This window comes from Cheilinus undulatus, linkage group 11 (assembly GCF_018320785.1).
Source record: "Cheilinus undulatus linkage group 11, ASM1832078v1, whole genome shotgun sequence".
NCBI classification, from domain to species: domain Eukaryota; kingdom Metazoa; phylum Chordata; class Actinopteri; order Labriformes; family Labridae; genus Cheilinus; species Cheilinus undulatus.
In genome coordinates, this window is record NC_054875.1 from 43,678,898 (window position 1) to 43,695,712 (window position 16,815).

The 16,815-nt window shown below is 38.1% G+C and overlaps 1 protein-coding gene across 6 annotated transcripts in view; it reads left to right on the top strand.

Moving 5' to 3' along the window:
* nfatc2a (nuclear factor of activated T cells 2a) overlaps positions 1 to 9,474 on the top strand; it is a 43,401-nt gene extending 33,927 nt beyond the window's left edge. For all 6 annotated transcript variants that reach the window (XM_041799727.1, XM_041799721.1, XM_041799722.1 and 3 more), the window contains exon 10: positions 5,991 to 9,474. In XM_041799727.1, the coding sequence (XP_041655661.1) occupies positions 5,991 to 6,046 (56 nt within the window). In that variant the 3' untranslated portion in view covers positions 6,047 to 9,474. The remainder of the gene's footprint in view (positions 1 to 5,990) is intronic.
* Positions 9,475 to 16,815: the final 7,341 nt, after the last annotated feature.

Below are 16,815 nucleotides of genomic sequence, written 5' to 3' on the forward strand. Positions count from 1 at the left end.
CAGACATAAAAACAAGATGCTACAAGATACTATGTGATAGAATATGATATGATTCAATACTCTATTAAAGTTATTATTATTGATTTTTATTATTATTATTATTATTATTATATCCTTCATTAACTGTGTTGTATGTATTGCATTTCTATCTTGTCCTAGCCTATGGTATCACATTGGTCATGTTTAATTATTTCATATCTGTATCGTCTCTTATTATTATCATACTTCACTGTTTTAAAGTGCACTGATTGCATTCTACTTCAGTGTGTCATACTGAATTATATATTTTCATTTCATATTTTATGTGTTGCATCATGTTTCGTTATATTTTAAGGAGTATTTAAATGCAGTGAAAGTGGTGCATGAGCCTCCTCTTCAGTTTCTGTAAATTGTTTTAAAGTTATCTTTTCATAGCATGTAACAACCTTTGCTTCTGTCACTGTACATTCTGTGATCATTGTTAGAGAACAGACTGTTAGAAACACACCAACACCAGATGTGTGGTTAGAGAAGTGGTTAGCCTTCAGTCCATTCACTCTACTTTCTCTTTCTTTTTGGTTTTCAGCCTCATGCTTTCATTGCAGTCAGCCTCTCTAGAATCTTCCCAATCATATAAAACACACTGTACACCCTTCCACACACAAACACTTTATCAACATGCAAATACATGCACACAGCCCAGCTCGCAGCAGGCATGGTGCAGAGACTGAGTCAGCCACTGTACAGTGTTTGAGTGTCTCTCCTCCAAACGCTGGTCGGTAAACAGTGCTGCTTATTGGTGCAGAACTCAGGAGCCAGACACTCACCTATTGAACAGACTAGCCTGAGTGTTCCCCGTACCCAGCCTCAAATAGTCCGCCCGTGCCAACCCTTCATTAGATTCAGTAAAGCCCCTCTGTATGTTGCCCCGCTGTGGTGCTCCTGCTGCTTCTCTGAGCTCGTTTTATACTCAGGAAAAACCCTGTGGCAACACTGGGGAGATGAAAGTTTCTTTAAGGCATTAGGTGTCAGAGGGGATTCCTCTGCAGACTAAAATAAACAGGGACACTGATGTTGTGACGACAGCGCAGCGCCCAGTTTGGCCGTTCCTGCAGTTTTGTGACTCTCTGATGCTGCTGTGGCTATAAAATGTGCTCAGTGTTGAGCTGCTGTAACTATGTGGGTTGTTTCTCTCACACATCTGTAAATGATCAGATAAAGAACAAGGGTAGAACAGAGAGAGAGAGATGGAGGGAGATTACTTTGTTACACGCTGATTACATAAGTTTGATCATGAAAAACTCAACTGTTGCTTCATCATTTCAGTTTGAAATTATATTCTTATCTCTTGATTGTTGTGCTTTCATACTGCAGAGACTGCTGGTGAAAGTACTTCTAATTCAGTCATAAGCTGTGCTGATCTGGACATATTCTGTCAAATGTCTTGAAAACCCATGATGAAGGTTAGGGTTAGGGAAACCTGTCTCTTTTTTTCCTTTCTCTCTCTGCATAACAGCGCAATTCACTCTCTTTTCCCCTGTTATTAATAGGTTTTAGTAGAAATAACAATAAAGAATTGTTACCATACAGGATCCAGGAATATCAAGTTATGTTGTTTGTTTTTAACAAGTAAAGATCAGACATTTGTTTGATTTATTTTCACATAGTGAATCAATAGATAAGTCCTGTTCAGCCTCTAGTTTACTATAGGGGATCTTGTAAAAATTCACAAACTACTTTAGCACCCAAAGCATCAAAAAGGTGGACATCGTTTACTCGAGCGTGGGGCCATGTTTAGAGCAGTGCCAGGTTGTGACACATGAGTATATATGAACAAGCTTTGTTTTTTTTTTTTGTTTTTTTTTTTTTTTTGTTGTTGTTTTTTTATTCCTGGCTCATTGTTTGGCAGTGGTTCTCAACTGGTGGGTTGGAACCCAAAAGTGGGTCGCGGAGCAGGTTTCAGTGGGTTGCAACTTCCTATCTCTGAAAAAAATTATTGCAAAAAAGTCCTGCAGTCCTTGGTGGACATACATCAATACCTTTTGTTTTAACCCATTGACTGTGAAATTGGGTAAATTTAAAAGTTTGATCAATATTTCAATGAATTTATCTCCTTTTCTTGCAATGGAAAAGCTACTTTTCCCATAAAAATGAAAGAAATTCTCAAGATCTCTGGAAAATTGGTAAAAATTTACACACAATGACAGCGAAAGACCGTATAAAACTTGTCAGTTTTATTCCTTCTATTTTTCATATCATGCATTTTGGTCCAATCATGCTCCAAACTGCAACACATTCAATTACTCAGCGTGCATTGTTGAAAATGTTTTGGAAACTTGGGTCACAATTTGTCGTAAGGCAGACTGGTGGATTTTGAGGTTGGACTGCTTTAAAGCATCTTCACACAGGCAGTGGTGCTGCTGCTGGAAACAGACACACACACTCGAGGCATTTATTACAAATATTCGCTCATTACACAACATCGTCTCAGTGTTGATATTGGCAGCTGTTTTTAATTTTAGTTTTAGTCTTAAAATGAAATGCATTTTAGTTTTGGTCACATTTTAGTTATTTCTATCCTTTTTAGTTTTAGTCTAGTTTTAGTCAACAAAAACTCAAAACATTTTAGTCTAGTTTTAGACCATAAAAAGTCCTCACATTTTAGTCTTTACTTTTAGTCCAAGCATTTATGTTCTTGCCTAAATCTGGTACCAAATCATGGTAGTGTGTTCTCTGTACTCTGTCAAACCTGGGGTCCCTGCTTTCTATAGCTGAGTGGGAGAATAGCTACAGATGCATTGTTTTTTGACAGATTTACCCACAATATCACAGATTTTGAATGTCTGACGACAACTAAATTACATTTTAGTCTAGTTTTAGTCATCTTGACGAAAACTAAACTTAGTTTTTGTTAGTTTTAGTCATCACAGATCTATTTTTGTTAGTCTAAGTGTAGTTTTTGTCATGGAGAATAAGACTGTCAATGAACATTTTTAGTTGTCAGTACTGTTTTTATCCTTACTATGTTACCACCCATTTTTGGAACTGCTCCTAAAATGCCACTTCCTTATTAGCCTCTCTAATCACTACTGTGTTCGAAGTTTGTCAAAAATAGCTCATTTACTCACAAAGCTAGTATCATTTTAGAGTTAACCACCAAAATTAGAAAAGAGGATTTTGAGGATAGAAAGGTTTGATTCTTTACAAAAAAACCAAACAAACAAACAAACAAAAAAAAAAAAAACATATTTCAAGCCTTTAACCACTAACTTCCATGTGGTGAGGTAAAGAGGAAGTGTTGCTGTGTGACTGTGTAAATCTGACAGCCATAAATTTGCTCAGCTTTACTCCTACATTGCGTCATTGGTAAATTGTTATCATTGGCAGCCCTGCATAAAAACCTCCATGCACTTATTTATTAGATTCCTCAGAGGAATAATGGCTCAGGGTAACATTTCTCTGCAGAAGAACAAAATCATTAAACCAAACAGCATCCTGATGTTTTTGACATAGAGGAAGTTAACACAATCTCACATGAATAATGTTATGTGTTTCTGTAAAGCGTCCTTGGGTTTCTTGAAAGGCGCTATATAAATTCAAGATATTTTTATTAATATTGTAATAATAATGATAATAATAATAATAATAAACAGCAGTGAAGAGCAATAAAATACAAGAAATGTAATAATTAAGACAGTTATAAATAATAAATAATAGATTTGGAGTGGAGGAGCGAGTCTGTTTTGTCAATATATTTTATATTGCTTCTTTGGTATTAATTCTCTGCTGTTATTTAATGAGAGTTTTACTTCATCCTCCACTACTTTCAAACATGAGCTCGTTAAAATTCAGTGTTACATACAGTATGCTCTCATTCTAATGTGTTTAATTTGCCTAAAAATTCAGTTTCTACTTTGATTATGTTTAAAATCGATGAATAAAATGAAGTGAAGGCTGCATTTAAGCTAAATTTCCACTAGGGGTGGAGCTCTATAAGAGCATATGAGTTTGTTTTCTGTTTTTAGAATGATTACACTTGTGTGAAGAAAGAGGAAGAGGGTGAGGTGGAAACTTTAGTGCTAAATTTAGAAAAAAAATGTGCATCATGAGCTTGAATTTAAAAAACAAATGAGGATTTTGAGGATGGAGGAGTTTTTAGTTTACATGAAAATATTTCAGGCTTTAACCACTGACTTCTATGTGGTTAAATAAAGAGGAAGTGTGTTTGTTTCTGTGACTGTGTTAATCTGACACCTCACCTGTCCGTCAGTCTGTCTGTGAACAAGTAGCTCTGAAACGATCAGGAAGGACTCACCAATGTGCTGTAACATCTCTCTGATTCTGTGTGGAGCGCTGATGTTTATCCGTGAGCTCAGAGCCTGGAAGCTAAAGGAAGCCAGAGTCGTGTGTTGGAGTCTGTGTCAAATGTGCGTGTTTGTGTGTTGGCTGGCACTTCTCGACATTATAGGCTGGTGCCACTGCTTCCACTTAGCCTCGGGGAGCTCATTAGGGCCGATGAGTAATAGAAGTATTTCAGAACGGGCCAAAAAAGCTTTTTGCCTGTAACGAAGTCATTAGAGAAGAGTGTCTGTGATTTAGTTTCCATGGTAACGGGCTACACTCTGAGATAGGGGTTTTCAACATAAGTGTTAAGATTTCAATATCAACACTGGTGGTTCAGAAAGTTGTTTATTACCAAAGAAATTTATATTTAGACAAAGTTTTGTTGTGAAATGTTCTTCTAGATGGTCTCATTGATCAGTTTAGTAAACATTAGATGTCATTTCTCACATAGAACCAGAAGAATTGAATTTACCTGATAAACCATCGGCTTCTTAATAAAAGAAAAATGACTGCTGTTTAAATCTACTCAAGTAAAATTAAAATAATTGTATTTAATGAATGAGTTTAGCATTAATGCATTAATCATGATTAAGAAAGGTCTGTAATTAGGGTATGCATTTTGTGATTACATGTAATGGCATGCTTTCTAGTCTGTTCCAGCACACTTTGGCATGTTTTATCAAACATAAACCTTTTCTCTGTTCCCTGTTTCCTTTCCAGTCCATATCAAATTTCATTTTCCATGGTCAAGTTCATGCCATAATCTGTGATCTACCAGCAGTTCCATATTTTCTTTCAAAATAAAAATATCTCTACATAAAAACAGACCCAAAACACCCTGGCACCACAGCGTAGTATCGTGTCATATGACACGCCTCAATTGCCGCCCCTAGAACGCACCAGCAGTCAAACTGCCCACCAGCCACCGCTCGGCCAGGCACTCAGTACCAGAGTCAGGGCGTGTCACCCATCCTCGCCAGATAAGTGAAAAAAATGATTAGAGCAGTGGTATTTCTCCAGCAGCTGAGACCTCCCATGTACTTTACACCTTAAACACACTGTCATATGTATTCATCCATATGGGGTTTCTTACTATGCACTCCTTAGAAAGTCAAAGCATGCTGCTTGACTAACCTAGGGAGCATCTTTTGAGCAGAGCCTTCTCCACCAAGTAAAACTATATATTCATTTTGCAATAAAATTGTAAAATGTATGATGAGAGTGTTCCAGATTGAATGTGACTAAAAATGAATTCCTGAAATGTTGTCACATTAACGAGAATAATTAGACTTATGTGAGTCATTTTGTACATGCACTCCTACTCCATATTTCTTAATGTACAGTGTTAAACACTGTTTGAAGCTGTCTCCTACCTCTAAGTCGTGGTTTCAGACTATGCTTTTGTAACAAAGCAGCACTCACTAAAATCTTTGAGTTTGAGCTCTTTGACTTAATTTGAATTCCAGTTCAAGACACTTCTGCTTCACATTGTCAGGGCCGGCTTAGATTCTGTGTTTTTACGTGCAATATTATTAGATTTGAAACCAGCCATTTAAAGTGTGATTCATCTTAAATGACTGTAAATTTCAGCGGTTAATTGTGATTAATAGCCCTAGTTTTAAGTCATCATTATGTTGTCTAACATCCGTCTGTTTCTTTCTTTGCAGTGAATGAGATCATTAGAAAGGATCTGACCGGTGTCCAGGCCAGAGGGCAGACATAAAGAAGGGAGCCCAGTGGGAAATGACAACATATCCCCCCCCCCCTCCCGTTGGACACACACAAAGACGGACATGCACACACGCAGTTTTCAACCTTCGAGAGAGGTGACGCACATCCACCAACAATCAGACCTTCTCTTCCTCATTTGCTTTACCAACACAGACAGAAACATCAGCTCCCGGCTGCTGTGTTTGCCTTGGATGTTTCCACCAATAAACACTTTCATTTAGCAAATAGGAGAAATGATCTGACCCATAACGTCAACACCAAAGACATTTAAGCAGCAGGAGCGAGTGCCTTATTTTAAGATTTGACTTAGAGTGTGGGTGCTTTTGCTTTGAAAAGGGATTATCAATAAAATAGTCAGTCTCAGTGATCTTTGAGGTAATATCACATTAATACAAAAGGGAATCAAAGTTATGTAGCATGCAGACGCTTCAAATAATTAAGTTTCTTATGTTTAACATTAAAAGTCAAATCCTGAATTGAAAACTTGTGGCCAAAGTTAGTCATGTTTAGTAAATTTCTCTAGCTAAAGGTGTGTTTTATGTCTGTGTGTAACTTTAGTTTTACATGGAAAGATTTTGCTAAGCTGATCATCTCATTATAAATTGCATTTTCTCTAATGGAAGTGAAGCGCACACTGCCTTAACAATACACAAAGGAACTATTTTGACACCTCCTAGTATGCACTGTTTTAAACACAGGGGGTCCATGTTATGACTTTTTATATGATGTTTGAATCATGTGAATAATGTAATGTTTTATATTCGTACATTTGCAATGCATCAAAGTCAGCTAATAATGCCAAAGATGCCTGTGCATGGAGCCTGTGAGGCTGAAGACTCCTGCGCTCCTTTAAAAATCTTGCATTAGCAGTTATTTAAAATATATCTGAAGTTTGTGCTACACTTAAATTTAAAGGTGGTCTTGTTTTTTAATCAGAAACTCATATATTATATTGTATTTCTATCAGTTGTGATAATTGTAATATAATCTGTGATAACAGAATGCTCCAAAGCTTTTTTTTGTATAGTTGAAGTCTGAGTCCATCCTTATCACAATCAGTGTACTTAAAGCTCATCGCCTATGCAGATCCTCCATGCTTGGCGATGTAAAAAGCATGCATACTCTTTTCTGTTACTGTCATACTGTTTGCACAGTAGGAAATAGCTTTTTGTGCTAGTACAGCCTGCTTAAATGAAAAGGAAGCAGTTTAAAAGATATTTTTCTAAGGTTTTAATACTTTAAAGGTGGATTGGAGTGCAGAAAAGAGCCATTAGTAAGAAAGGCAAGGCTGAAAGTGAAGAAGCGCATAAAATAAATCAAAATAAGACTGAATCACACTAAGTACGTTTACATGCACACTAATAAAGCAATCTGTATCTGATTTCTGGAGTTACCCTATTCATCCATGTAACAGCATAATGACATGCAAGGGTATAATCCAACATGCTCTGTCAGATACAGGCCTTAGAGAAGTAGAACTTGGGCTGCATGGTGGTGCAGAGGTTAGCACTGTTGCCTCACAGCAACAAGGTTCCTGTGAAGTGTGTGGAGTTTGCAAGTTCTCCCCCGTGCATGCGTGGGCTCTCTCCAAGTACTCAGGCTTTCCCCCACCACCAAAGACATGCTCGTTAGGTTAACTGGTTACTCAAAATTGGTGTAAGCATGTTTAACCCTATATGTCAGCTCTGTGATGGACTGGCGACCTGCCCATAGTGTAACCTGCCTCTTACCCAATGACACCTGGGATAGGCTCCAGTCCCCACGACCCCAAACAGGATACAGAAGATGGATGGATGGATATAGAACTTGGAGAAGGCTTGTGATCATGTCCCTCAGGGGGTCATTTGGATGGTACTGTAGGAATAGGGGGCCCCAGGGCGGTTTAGGGGCGCCATCAGGTCCCACATCCTCGTCACAAAGTCAGACACGTTCCCGGTTCATGTTGACCTCCACCAGGGCTGCCCCTGATGTCCGATTTTTTTTTTTATCTGTGTAGGAGCATCTCTGGTTTCAGGACCTCAGAATTCCATCTCTGTTTTTTTGTGGATGATGGAGGTTCTGTTGGCTTCCTCAGCTGGGGACCCCCTGCTGTCATAGGGGCGGTTTAGAACCATGGTTCTCTGCCAGAAACAGTTGATTGTTCTCTCTAGGTAGGGAGTGAGTCTCTGCCTCAGATGAAGGAGTTCAGGCACCTTGGGGTCTTGTTCAAGAGTGAGGGTGAAATGGGCTGTGAGACTGACAGGCAGATCGGTGCAGCATCAGCAGTACTGAGGGCGTTGTGGTGAAGAAGAAGCTGAACTGAAAGGCAAAGCTTTTGATTAACCAGTCGATCTACCTCCAAACCCTCATCCATGGTCATGAAGAATGAGATCGTGGATACAAGTGGTTGAAAAGAGTTTTCTTTAGTGAGGAAAAGATCACTCTAAATGCACCACAAACCACAGGAAAATCTGGCAAGGCAATCCTTAGAACCATCAATGATAGGGCCTTTGCTGACTTTGGTTGGGAGGAGGAAATCTGAGCCAAGACTGGCAAAATTATCTGGTTGTTTGAAGCACGCTTAAGAGATAAAACACCATAAGCTACATCACCGACACAGAGAGCTGGTGCTGCTACTTTTAGAATCACAGCTAATGAGTCATGACTGACACACCCTCTGCTGCATGGCTGCAAGGCTGCATGGTAGAAGAAGTCTGCAGCGGTCTATCTGTTTTAGATCAGATATCTGACTAATGGCAGAATCATGTTTACAAGCTTTTTTCTGCCAACACATCACTGAAATGCATGTAAACGTACAGATAACTAATGTTAACTGATTACTCCCAGTGCTCTGGATTAGTGTGCTCATGTAAACATACTCAGTGTTTCATATTTAAAAAGGACCTATCTGATAAGAATTTAATGTCATTGAGCCAGTACAGCACAGGTGCATTTGACCTTTCTTGAATGTAATCTATTTGAATCTTTTTCCCTTTTTCTGTAAATATTTGTCATAAAGTCTGTCCGTCCATGTGCATTAATAAAGTTTGATTAGTCTAAAATAGGAATTATTTGTAATCTTAGTCATGTATTGTTTACCTGTCCCTTTATGTCTATAATATAACCAAAGATATAGGTATCACAGTAACTTTTATCTGTTAAAAAATCTTTCTAAAGGGAAATCTGACACATTACTTTCAGGCTGTCAGAGTCTTTTAATAGGTTCTATTTTTGTTCATGTATTTGTTATTATTTTATAATCTTAAAGAAATCTTTGGCAGAGAGAAAGGGTATTAATACTGTCTTATTTTATTCTCTGTGTTGATAGCTGTCATGTAATGTTTTATTTTTAAATCTATTTCACTCTGTGCCTCAAAAAACATCTCTGTTTCTGCTATTTTGTATCCTTGAAAAAGCAATAAATAATAACCGTAATCATCATGAGTGTCCTGTTTTGTGTATCATTCCTTTGAACTTTTCAGACTTGAATACAGGTTGACACTTTTTTAGTTTACAAATTTGGATGAAATAGTAATGTACAAAGTCAAGTCAGACTCCATTGTGATGTCTTCATGTACTCAAGGGGGTAGTGAGGCTGACGGCAGGATTAGAGTCAGGGGTGTCAAACTCAAGACCCGGGGGCCAAATCCAGCCCGTTGTTACACGGTTACACCAGATCCTATCAAATTCCTATTATAACTGGCCCACTGGTTTGAGGTCTGCAGATTTCCTCCAGTTTAAAATGTGAACTTAACCATGAGGATTTAAAATATCCTTGTTAAGTCATTAGAAAAAGTACAAAGTTAAAATAGTTGGATAAAAAGTCAGGAATGTGGTAAAATTCATTTGTTTTTATTTCATATTCTTAATTTTGCATCTCACAGTTATGATTTTGACTTTTTATTTCATATGTTGACTTTTTTAATTCACAATTTCTACTTTTTGTCATATTTTTTGATTTTGATATCATATTTCTATGTATTTTTTTTCACCTTTTAAACTCATGATAATGATTTTTTCTTACATTTTGACCTTTTTAGCTCCTTACTTTGACTTTTGTCTCATAAGTTGACCTTTTAGATCCTCAATTTTAAATTTTAAGTCATATATTTGGCTTTTAAAACTAAAAATTTAAATGTTTTTCTCACCCTTTGACATTTTAAACCAAAGATTTTGAATTTATCTAATATTTTGACAGTCAAGAATGATGATTCCAACTTTCTATCTCATATATTTGCCTTTAAAAAACATTATTTTGACTTTAAATGTCAAGTTTTGAACCTTTTGAGCTAATAAGTGTGAATTTTATCTCAGATTTTGAGCCTTTAAACATATAATTTTGACCTCTTTATTCTCAAAATCCTTTATCATCAGTGCTAAGTTTTTTTTCCCCATAATTCATTGCTGGTGAAAATGAAGTTGACAGTTTATGGTTTAATGTGGACCCTGCTCGGCCCTCAGGCTGGACCCAAATTCAGAATTCGACCCCTGCTGTGACTAAGTTTTACATCCCTGGTCTAGACACCGGTGGTGGTGTTGATGAGGGATGCAGGATCAGATGAGCAGTAGACTCCTAAGGAGCTGGACCGGGACGCCGATGAGACGGCTTGGAGGAGGAGATGGAGGTATGCAGAATGAGATGAGCAGAAAACTTGATCGGATCCAGACTGGATGTCAATGAGCAGGGATGGAGGTAGCTGGGGTGGAGGAAGGTTGCAGCGACAGTTCTAAAACTACAGGCTGACTGCGGAAGAGAGGATGACAGATTTAAAATCTGACGGGTGCATGATGATTGGTCAGTGAGGTTGTGGCCGCATCTGATTAGTACTTAAGAGAATAAACGCCTATGGTTAGCTGATCTCCAGAGCAGAAGTGGAGAAACGAGAGATATGAACGAGTGGTGAATGAGTATGAAAAAGTCTTCCTGCTTGAACTTTCACTGAGCTTCATTTATGTGAGTACTGCATGTAAATAAAAATATGTGACACTTGTACTTTATTTGAGTGTTTCTATTTTCCATTGCTTTATTCTTCCACTCAGTTACATCAAACTATTTTTTCCACCTATTTGTTTGTCAGACACCTCAGGGCACTCTACCTCTAGATGTGAACACACAAAATGTAGGATTAAAGCTAAGTGAAGACAAGGAAGGAACAAAAGGTGTTTTTCTCCAGCAATGTTTCTTGACTGTTAAGAGAGAGCAGGATTACATTTTTGGTTTCAAAAAAATATATATACCTCTTTCACATGTATAGGACAAAATCAGCAACCAGATCAGGTATAGCAAACCGTTCATCGACCAAAAGTCCCTCTTAAGATTTTAAGCTTTAAGATCTTTAAAGCTTTGGTTAAATTTTCTTGGTTATTTCCCGCTGACTTCAAACATCAGCTCACCTAAAGGAACTTTTGGGAAAAGGTTCAGGATTTTTATGTATGTGAGAAAACACCAAAAGACACTTTAAGTTCAATTAAATCCTTAACATAATACATTATGTGGACAAAAGTGTTTGGCCACACTTGTTAATTATTGGACCCATTGCCACTGGTGTATAAAATCTAGCATCTAACCATGCAGTCTCCATTTGCAAACTTGTGATACAAAACAGGTCATTCTGAAGAGCTCAGTGACTTTAAACATGGTACTGTGATAGGATTTCACCTTCATCCCTGCTGGATATTCCACAGTCAACTGTAAGTGATATTATTAGAAAGTGGAAGCGTTTAGGAACAACAGCAGCTCAGCCAAGAAGCGGAAAGCCTCGGAAAAATCACAAAGCAGGATCAACGACCGCTAATGTGCATGGTTCGTTATAAAGTCCACTGGCCTTAATGTAAGTGGGAGCTTCATGGAAAGGGTTTCCTTGGCCAAGGTGCTGCATGCAAGCTTCACATCAATAAGTCTAATGCCAAACGTCAGATGGGGTGTTGTAAAGCACAGTGACACTGGACCAGTGGAAAAGTGGAGTGGCCAGAAGGGGGTGAGTCTGGGTTTGGCGAATGACTGTGAAGTTTGGTGGAGGAGGGATAATGGTATGGGGCTGTTTTTCAGGGTTTGGGCTAGGACCCTTATCTCCAGTTGAGGCCAATCTTGATGCTCCAGCATAACAAGACATTTTGGACAATGCTATGCTTCCAACTTTGTGGCAACTGTTTAGGGAAGACCCTTTTCTATTCCAACATGGCTGCAGTGCACAAAAAAAGGACTATAAAGACCCCATTGGACACCTTTGGGATGAGCTGGAATGGAGATTGCAAGCCAGGCCTTCCCGTCCAACATCAGTGCCTGACCTCATAAATGCTCTACAGAATGAATGGGCACTAATTCCCACAGAAACCCTCCAAAATCTTATGGGAAGCCTTCCAGGAAGAGTGTAGGCTGTTAAAGCTGCAAAATGGGGACTAATTCTATATTAAAATACATGTACTTGAATACAATGTCCCTGATGTTTAGGCAGCCAAATACTTTTGTCCATTTAGTATATATTTTTAAGTGTGTCTTCAAGCTCAGCTCAGACTTGTTTGTGAATTTTCTATTCTGTCTAAAAGAGGAAAATTAAATCGATGTATTAGACCAACAGTACTGTGTGACTCATCGATCCTCCCTCCTGACCTGAGCTAAGAGCAGACAGACTCACTGGAGACCCAGGATGTTTATTCATTATTTACAAAACATTAAAACTTACAGAAATAACCAATAAATGACATTATTTACATAGACACGCATGTCAACATACAGCACACACACATGCTCAGCACACTTCCTCCCTTCTACACCAAATAACAACATGAAGGGGCCTCACATGCCCGGAGGCTGCAGTTGCCATGGAGACGGCTTGTTTGGTGCTCCGTCCCCGTGTCGAGAGGACAGCTCTGTGAATGAACCTTGTGTTCAGGAAGTCTCTGGTTATGACATCATCACGGGTGAAAAAAAAAAAAGCAGCAGCACGTGGGCTTCTGTGCATGAGGCGTCTCTCACAGCCCACTCAGACAAATATGCCACGGTGACTCATCCGGCCTTTTCAGCCTGTTGGTGTCATGACTGCGGACCGTGTTCAGATTCACTGTGTGAAATCAAACAAGAATGACATGCATGATGAGCTTGGCATTTCAGTCATTATCTCACTAAAAGGACTGAGCTCATCGCAGCACAAAGGGCACCAAGCTGATCGGGGCACATTACAAGCACTGACTGGAAATTAAATCCAGCAAGGTCAGCTTTAAAACCACCATACCTAAAGATAAAGCAGTTCTTCTATGCTCTCATTAATCTAGACTCTTATATGTGGTCTTAAAAGTATTAGAATAAATAAACAGTGTCAGGGTTAGCCACAGAGCAGCAGTGGAACGGCTGTTTGTGTGGAATAAAGATGACATTGTCTGTTTTCAGACACTTTTAAATAACTTTGCATCATTTTCTCAGAGACATGAGTCAGTTTCCTGAACTTCAGGTGCTGAATTTTAAATTACGCTGACTTTTTTAACTTATTAGGTGTCGCACAGGTGGAGAAACTTTGCATCAAAACATCCAAATAATGGAAAAGAGTCCATGATGAATGGTGAAACTGTAGCTCTTCTTTTCCTTCAACATGCAGCTGGTTTCCAATCTAGTTTTTATTCTTTTGGCTCTGCATTAAATCTGCCTTTTTAAAAATATTGGCAGTAGTCTTTCACTAATCTGTTACTTTAAACTAGTCTCAGTGTTTAGTTGTTTGTTTGAACAACCAACAAACCGGTTAAAACTAGGGCTGTCAGAAGATTACAATTTTTAATTGCCATTGATCTCAGAGTTTCTGCAGTTAATTGCAATTAATGGAACTCTTTTTATCACATTTTAGAATTCCACTTTTTCATTTTTAACTGTTTTTGTGTACATTTTTTAAATTTTTCTACTGTCTTGACCTCAGGGTAATGACTTCCTGTTTAGATACAAACCAGACTGAAGATTTTAACATGAATTTCACTGGTAAAAGGAACTTGTAATGGATTGGAAATCATATAAGAGAACAACTGTGGATCTTGATTAATCACAATAAACTTGATAATTTTAAAGGTGACATATTTTACCCGTTTTAAGACAAGTTTATATTGGTCTCAGAGTTCCCCAAAACATGCCTGTGAAGTTTGTTGCTGAAAAAACACTCCAGTATAGGACTTTTGCATGTCTAAAACCCCATTTGCACGGCTTTAAATGTTAATGAGCTGTCTGACTCCGCCCCTGACCACACCCATCTCAGATAATGGATGTGGCTTGATGGATGTGGCTCTCCAGGAGAGGAGGGCGGGACTTTTTTCCTGGCAGGAAGGACCAACAGAACCTGGGGGCGGAGCTAACTCCCCACATGACATCATGAGGGGACAACCTGAGAGGGGCTTGTTTCAGCACACATCTAAAAGTTGGAGAAAGAGAAGTGTGTGTGTGTGTGTGTGTGTGTGTGTGTGGGGGGGGGGGGGGGTCTAGTATTCAAAGAGATGTGGACAGGCCAGGGACACATATTTTTGTTAGAAAAGCTTGAAAAAGCAATTTTTGCATAATATGTCCCCTTTAAAACATATTGCCCAAAGCTACAATGTTACCAAAGTATTCAGAGACTAATGCACATCAAAATTATATTAAAAAAAAAAGTAAATTTAGAATAAAAGATGGATGGTGAAATCATATGAGACCAGAAGTTGAAGACAAATTAATAGAATTATGAATTATTTTGCACAAAAACAATAAAACATAACCATGCAATGGCAAAAAAGACAAACAAAAATACTTTAAACCATGAAAAATCAACAAAAAGCTTCAAAAATAGATCAATGTGATGATAAGAGTAAAATATTGAGACTAAAAAAATATATTTTAGGCATCAAAATATTACTTTGAAAGCAGAAAAGAATGATGATAGTGATGAGTGAGCATCAATGATAGCCATAAAATTACCAAGTTAAAGTTGAACTGAATAAACAAGTGACTTTTGTGGCATTATTGTGCAATTTAAAAAGCACTTGTTAAGCTTTTTTTAAACATGCTTTATCAAAAAACTTTTAAAAGGATAAAAGTGGCTCTGGTGTAGCTCAGCGGGTAGAGCAGGCACTCATCAGCGCCAATATCCATTCTCAGCACTGTTTGGTGTATCTCTTCCCCCATTCCCTGTCCCCATATTCCCTGTCTCACTACAGCTTTCCTTTCAAAATAAAGGCAAAATGCCCATAAATATTAATAATGAAAGAATAAAGGCATATTTGGGTTGATTTCTTAAAAATGGGGAGAAGCTGAAAGTCACAGGTGCCAACTCTAACTCAGTGGATAACTTCACTCATGGTGCAAATGTGTCACATCAAAAACAACAACAGTCCCATAGAAACATGAGCAAGAGAATCCGAGCAAGGATCACTGTTAAAAACACAACATCCAAACACAACTAAACACATCCAAACACAACTAAACACTGCCTAAGGGCATGGTGGGGAACTCCACCCACACATCCACTCAGATTTGAAATCACAGTGGGCAGAGTACAAATCTATTGACCCTTTACAGAGCTGAACTAACACTGGTGGATTAACACTGTCAAATAACTCCAACACTGAAGACCATTTCACTCAGAATGGAGTTAAAATTATACTCTGGGATACTGGTGTAGCTCAGTGGGTAGAGCAGGCACCCATATACAAAGGCTACAGAACTAAACGCACTGGTCGCATGATTGATTCCCAGTCTCAGCACTGTTTGGTGTGTCTTCCTCCCACTGTCTCTCTTCAGCTGTCCCATCGGAATAAAGGCAGAAATGCCCCCCAAAAAACCTTTAAAATAGCCCACTAAAACAGGTCTTATAATCGGATAATGTGAAAAGAAAATAGAAAGAAACTCCAAGAGGATAAAATGTGTCTTTATACAGCAGAGCAAAGCCAGGAGGATAATCAGATATATGTAAATAATACACATAACTAATACTGTAATCACCTATTACGAATATAAACAGGGAAAAGGGCAATAAAAAGTTACATAATCAGCCCATATACGCTGTTTAGGAAAGGTTAAAACCCAGACATGGAAACATTGAATCTGCGTGCTGTTGCCTGTAAGTCTAAAACCTGTGTTACAGCGACAACCAGTGGCAGAAAAGTAAAACTACAACTAGGTTGTCCTGACGACCAGCAGAGGGAGACAACAACCATTACAAGTGATCCAGGAGCATAAAGAGCTTTTCAACGGCCCTTCACTGAAAACAAGAGACTGAACTAAAGTACATTACACAGCAGAAGAGCTACTACCTCTGTGGAGTAATAGAGATACTCCAACAGGGTATTTCAATGAATTCAGTGCTGGAAATTGAATATGATAAAGCACATACAGCCAGTTAATAGAAAGCCTCTTTGGTGAAACAGCTCTGGGTTTGATTTAACCTTTTTAAAGGCACTGAAACATTTCAGTCTTAATAAGAAAGCAATAATTTTCCTTAGTAGAAAAGTGTTTCTTTTAGATCAAAAGGAAGGACGAGAGAAGATGAAAAGAGGAAGAATAAATAACAGACAGTCTGGACAAATATTTCAAAATCTCTTCAGCTGACTTGCTCAGACATTTGTTTGCTCATTTAAGTGTACATTTGTGTGGACCAGCTGAGCTTTTTATTTAAATGCTGCATAATATAAATGGTAGGCTTACAATATACCATTAGGCAACCTATATATATATATATATATATATATATATATATATATATATATATATATATATTTTTTTTTTTTTTTTTTTTTTTTTTTTTTCCAGACTTAAAATGGAAAAGCTTAGCTGTC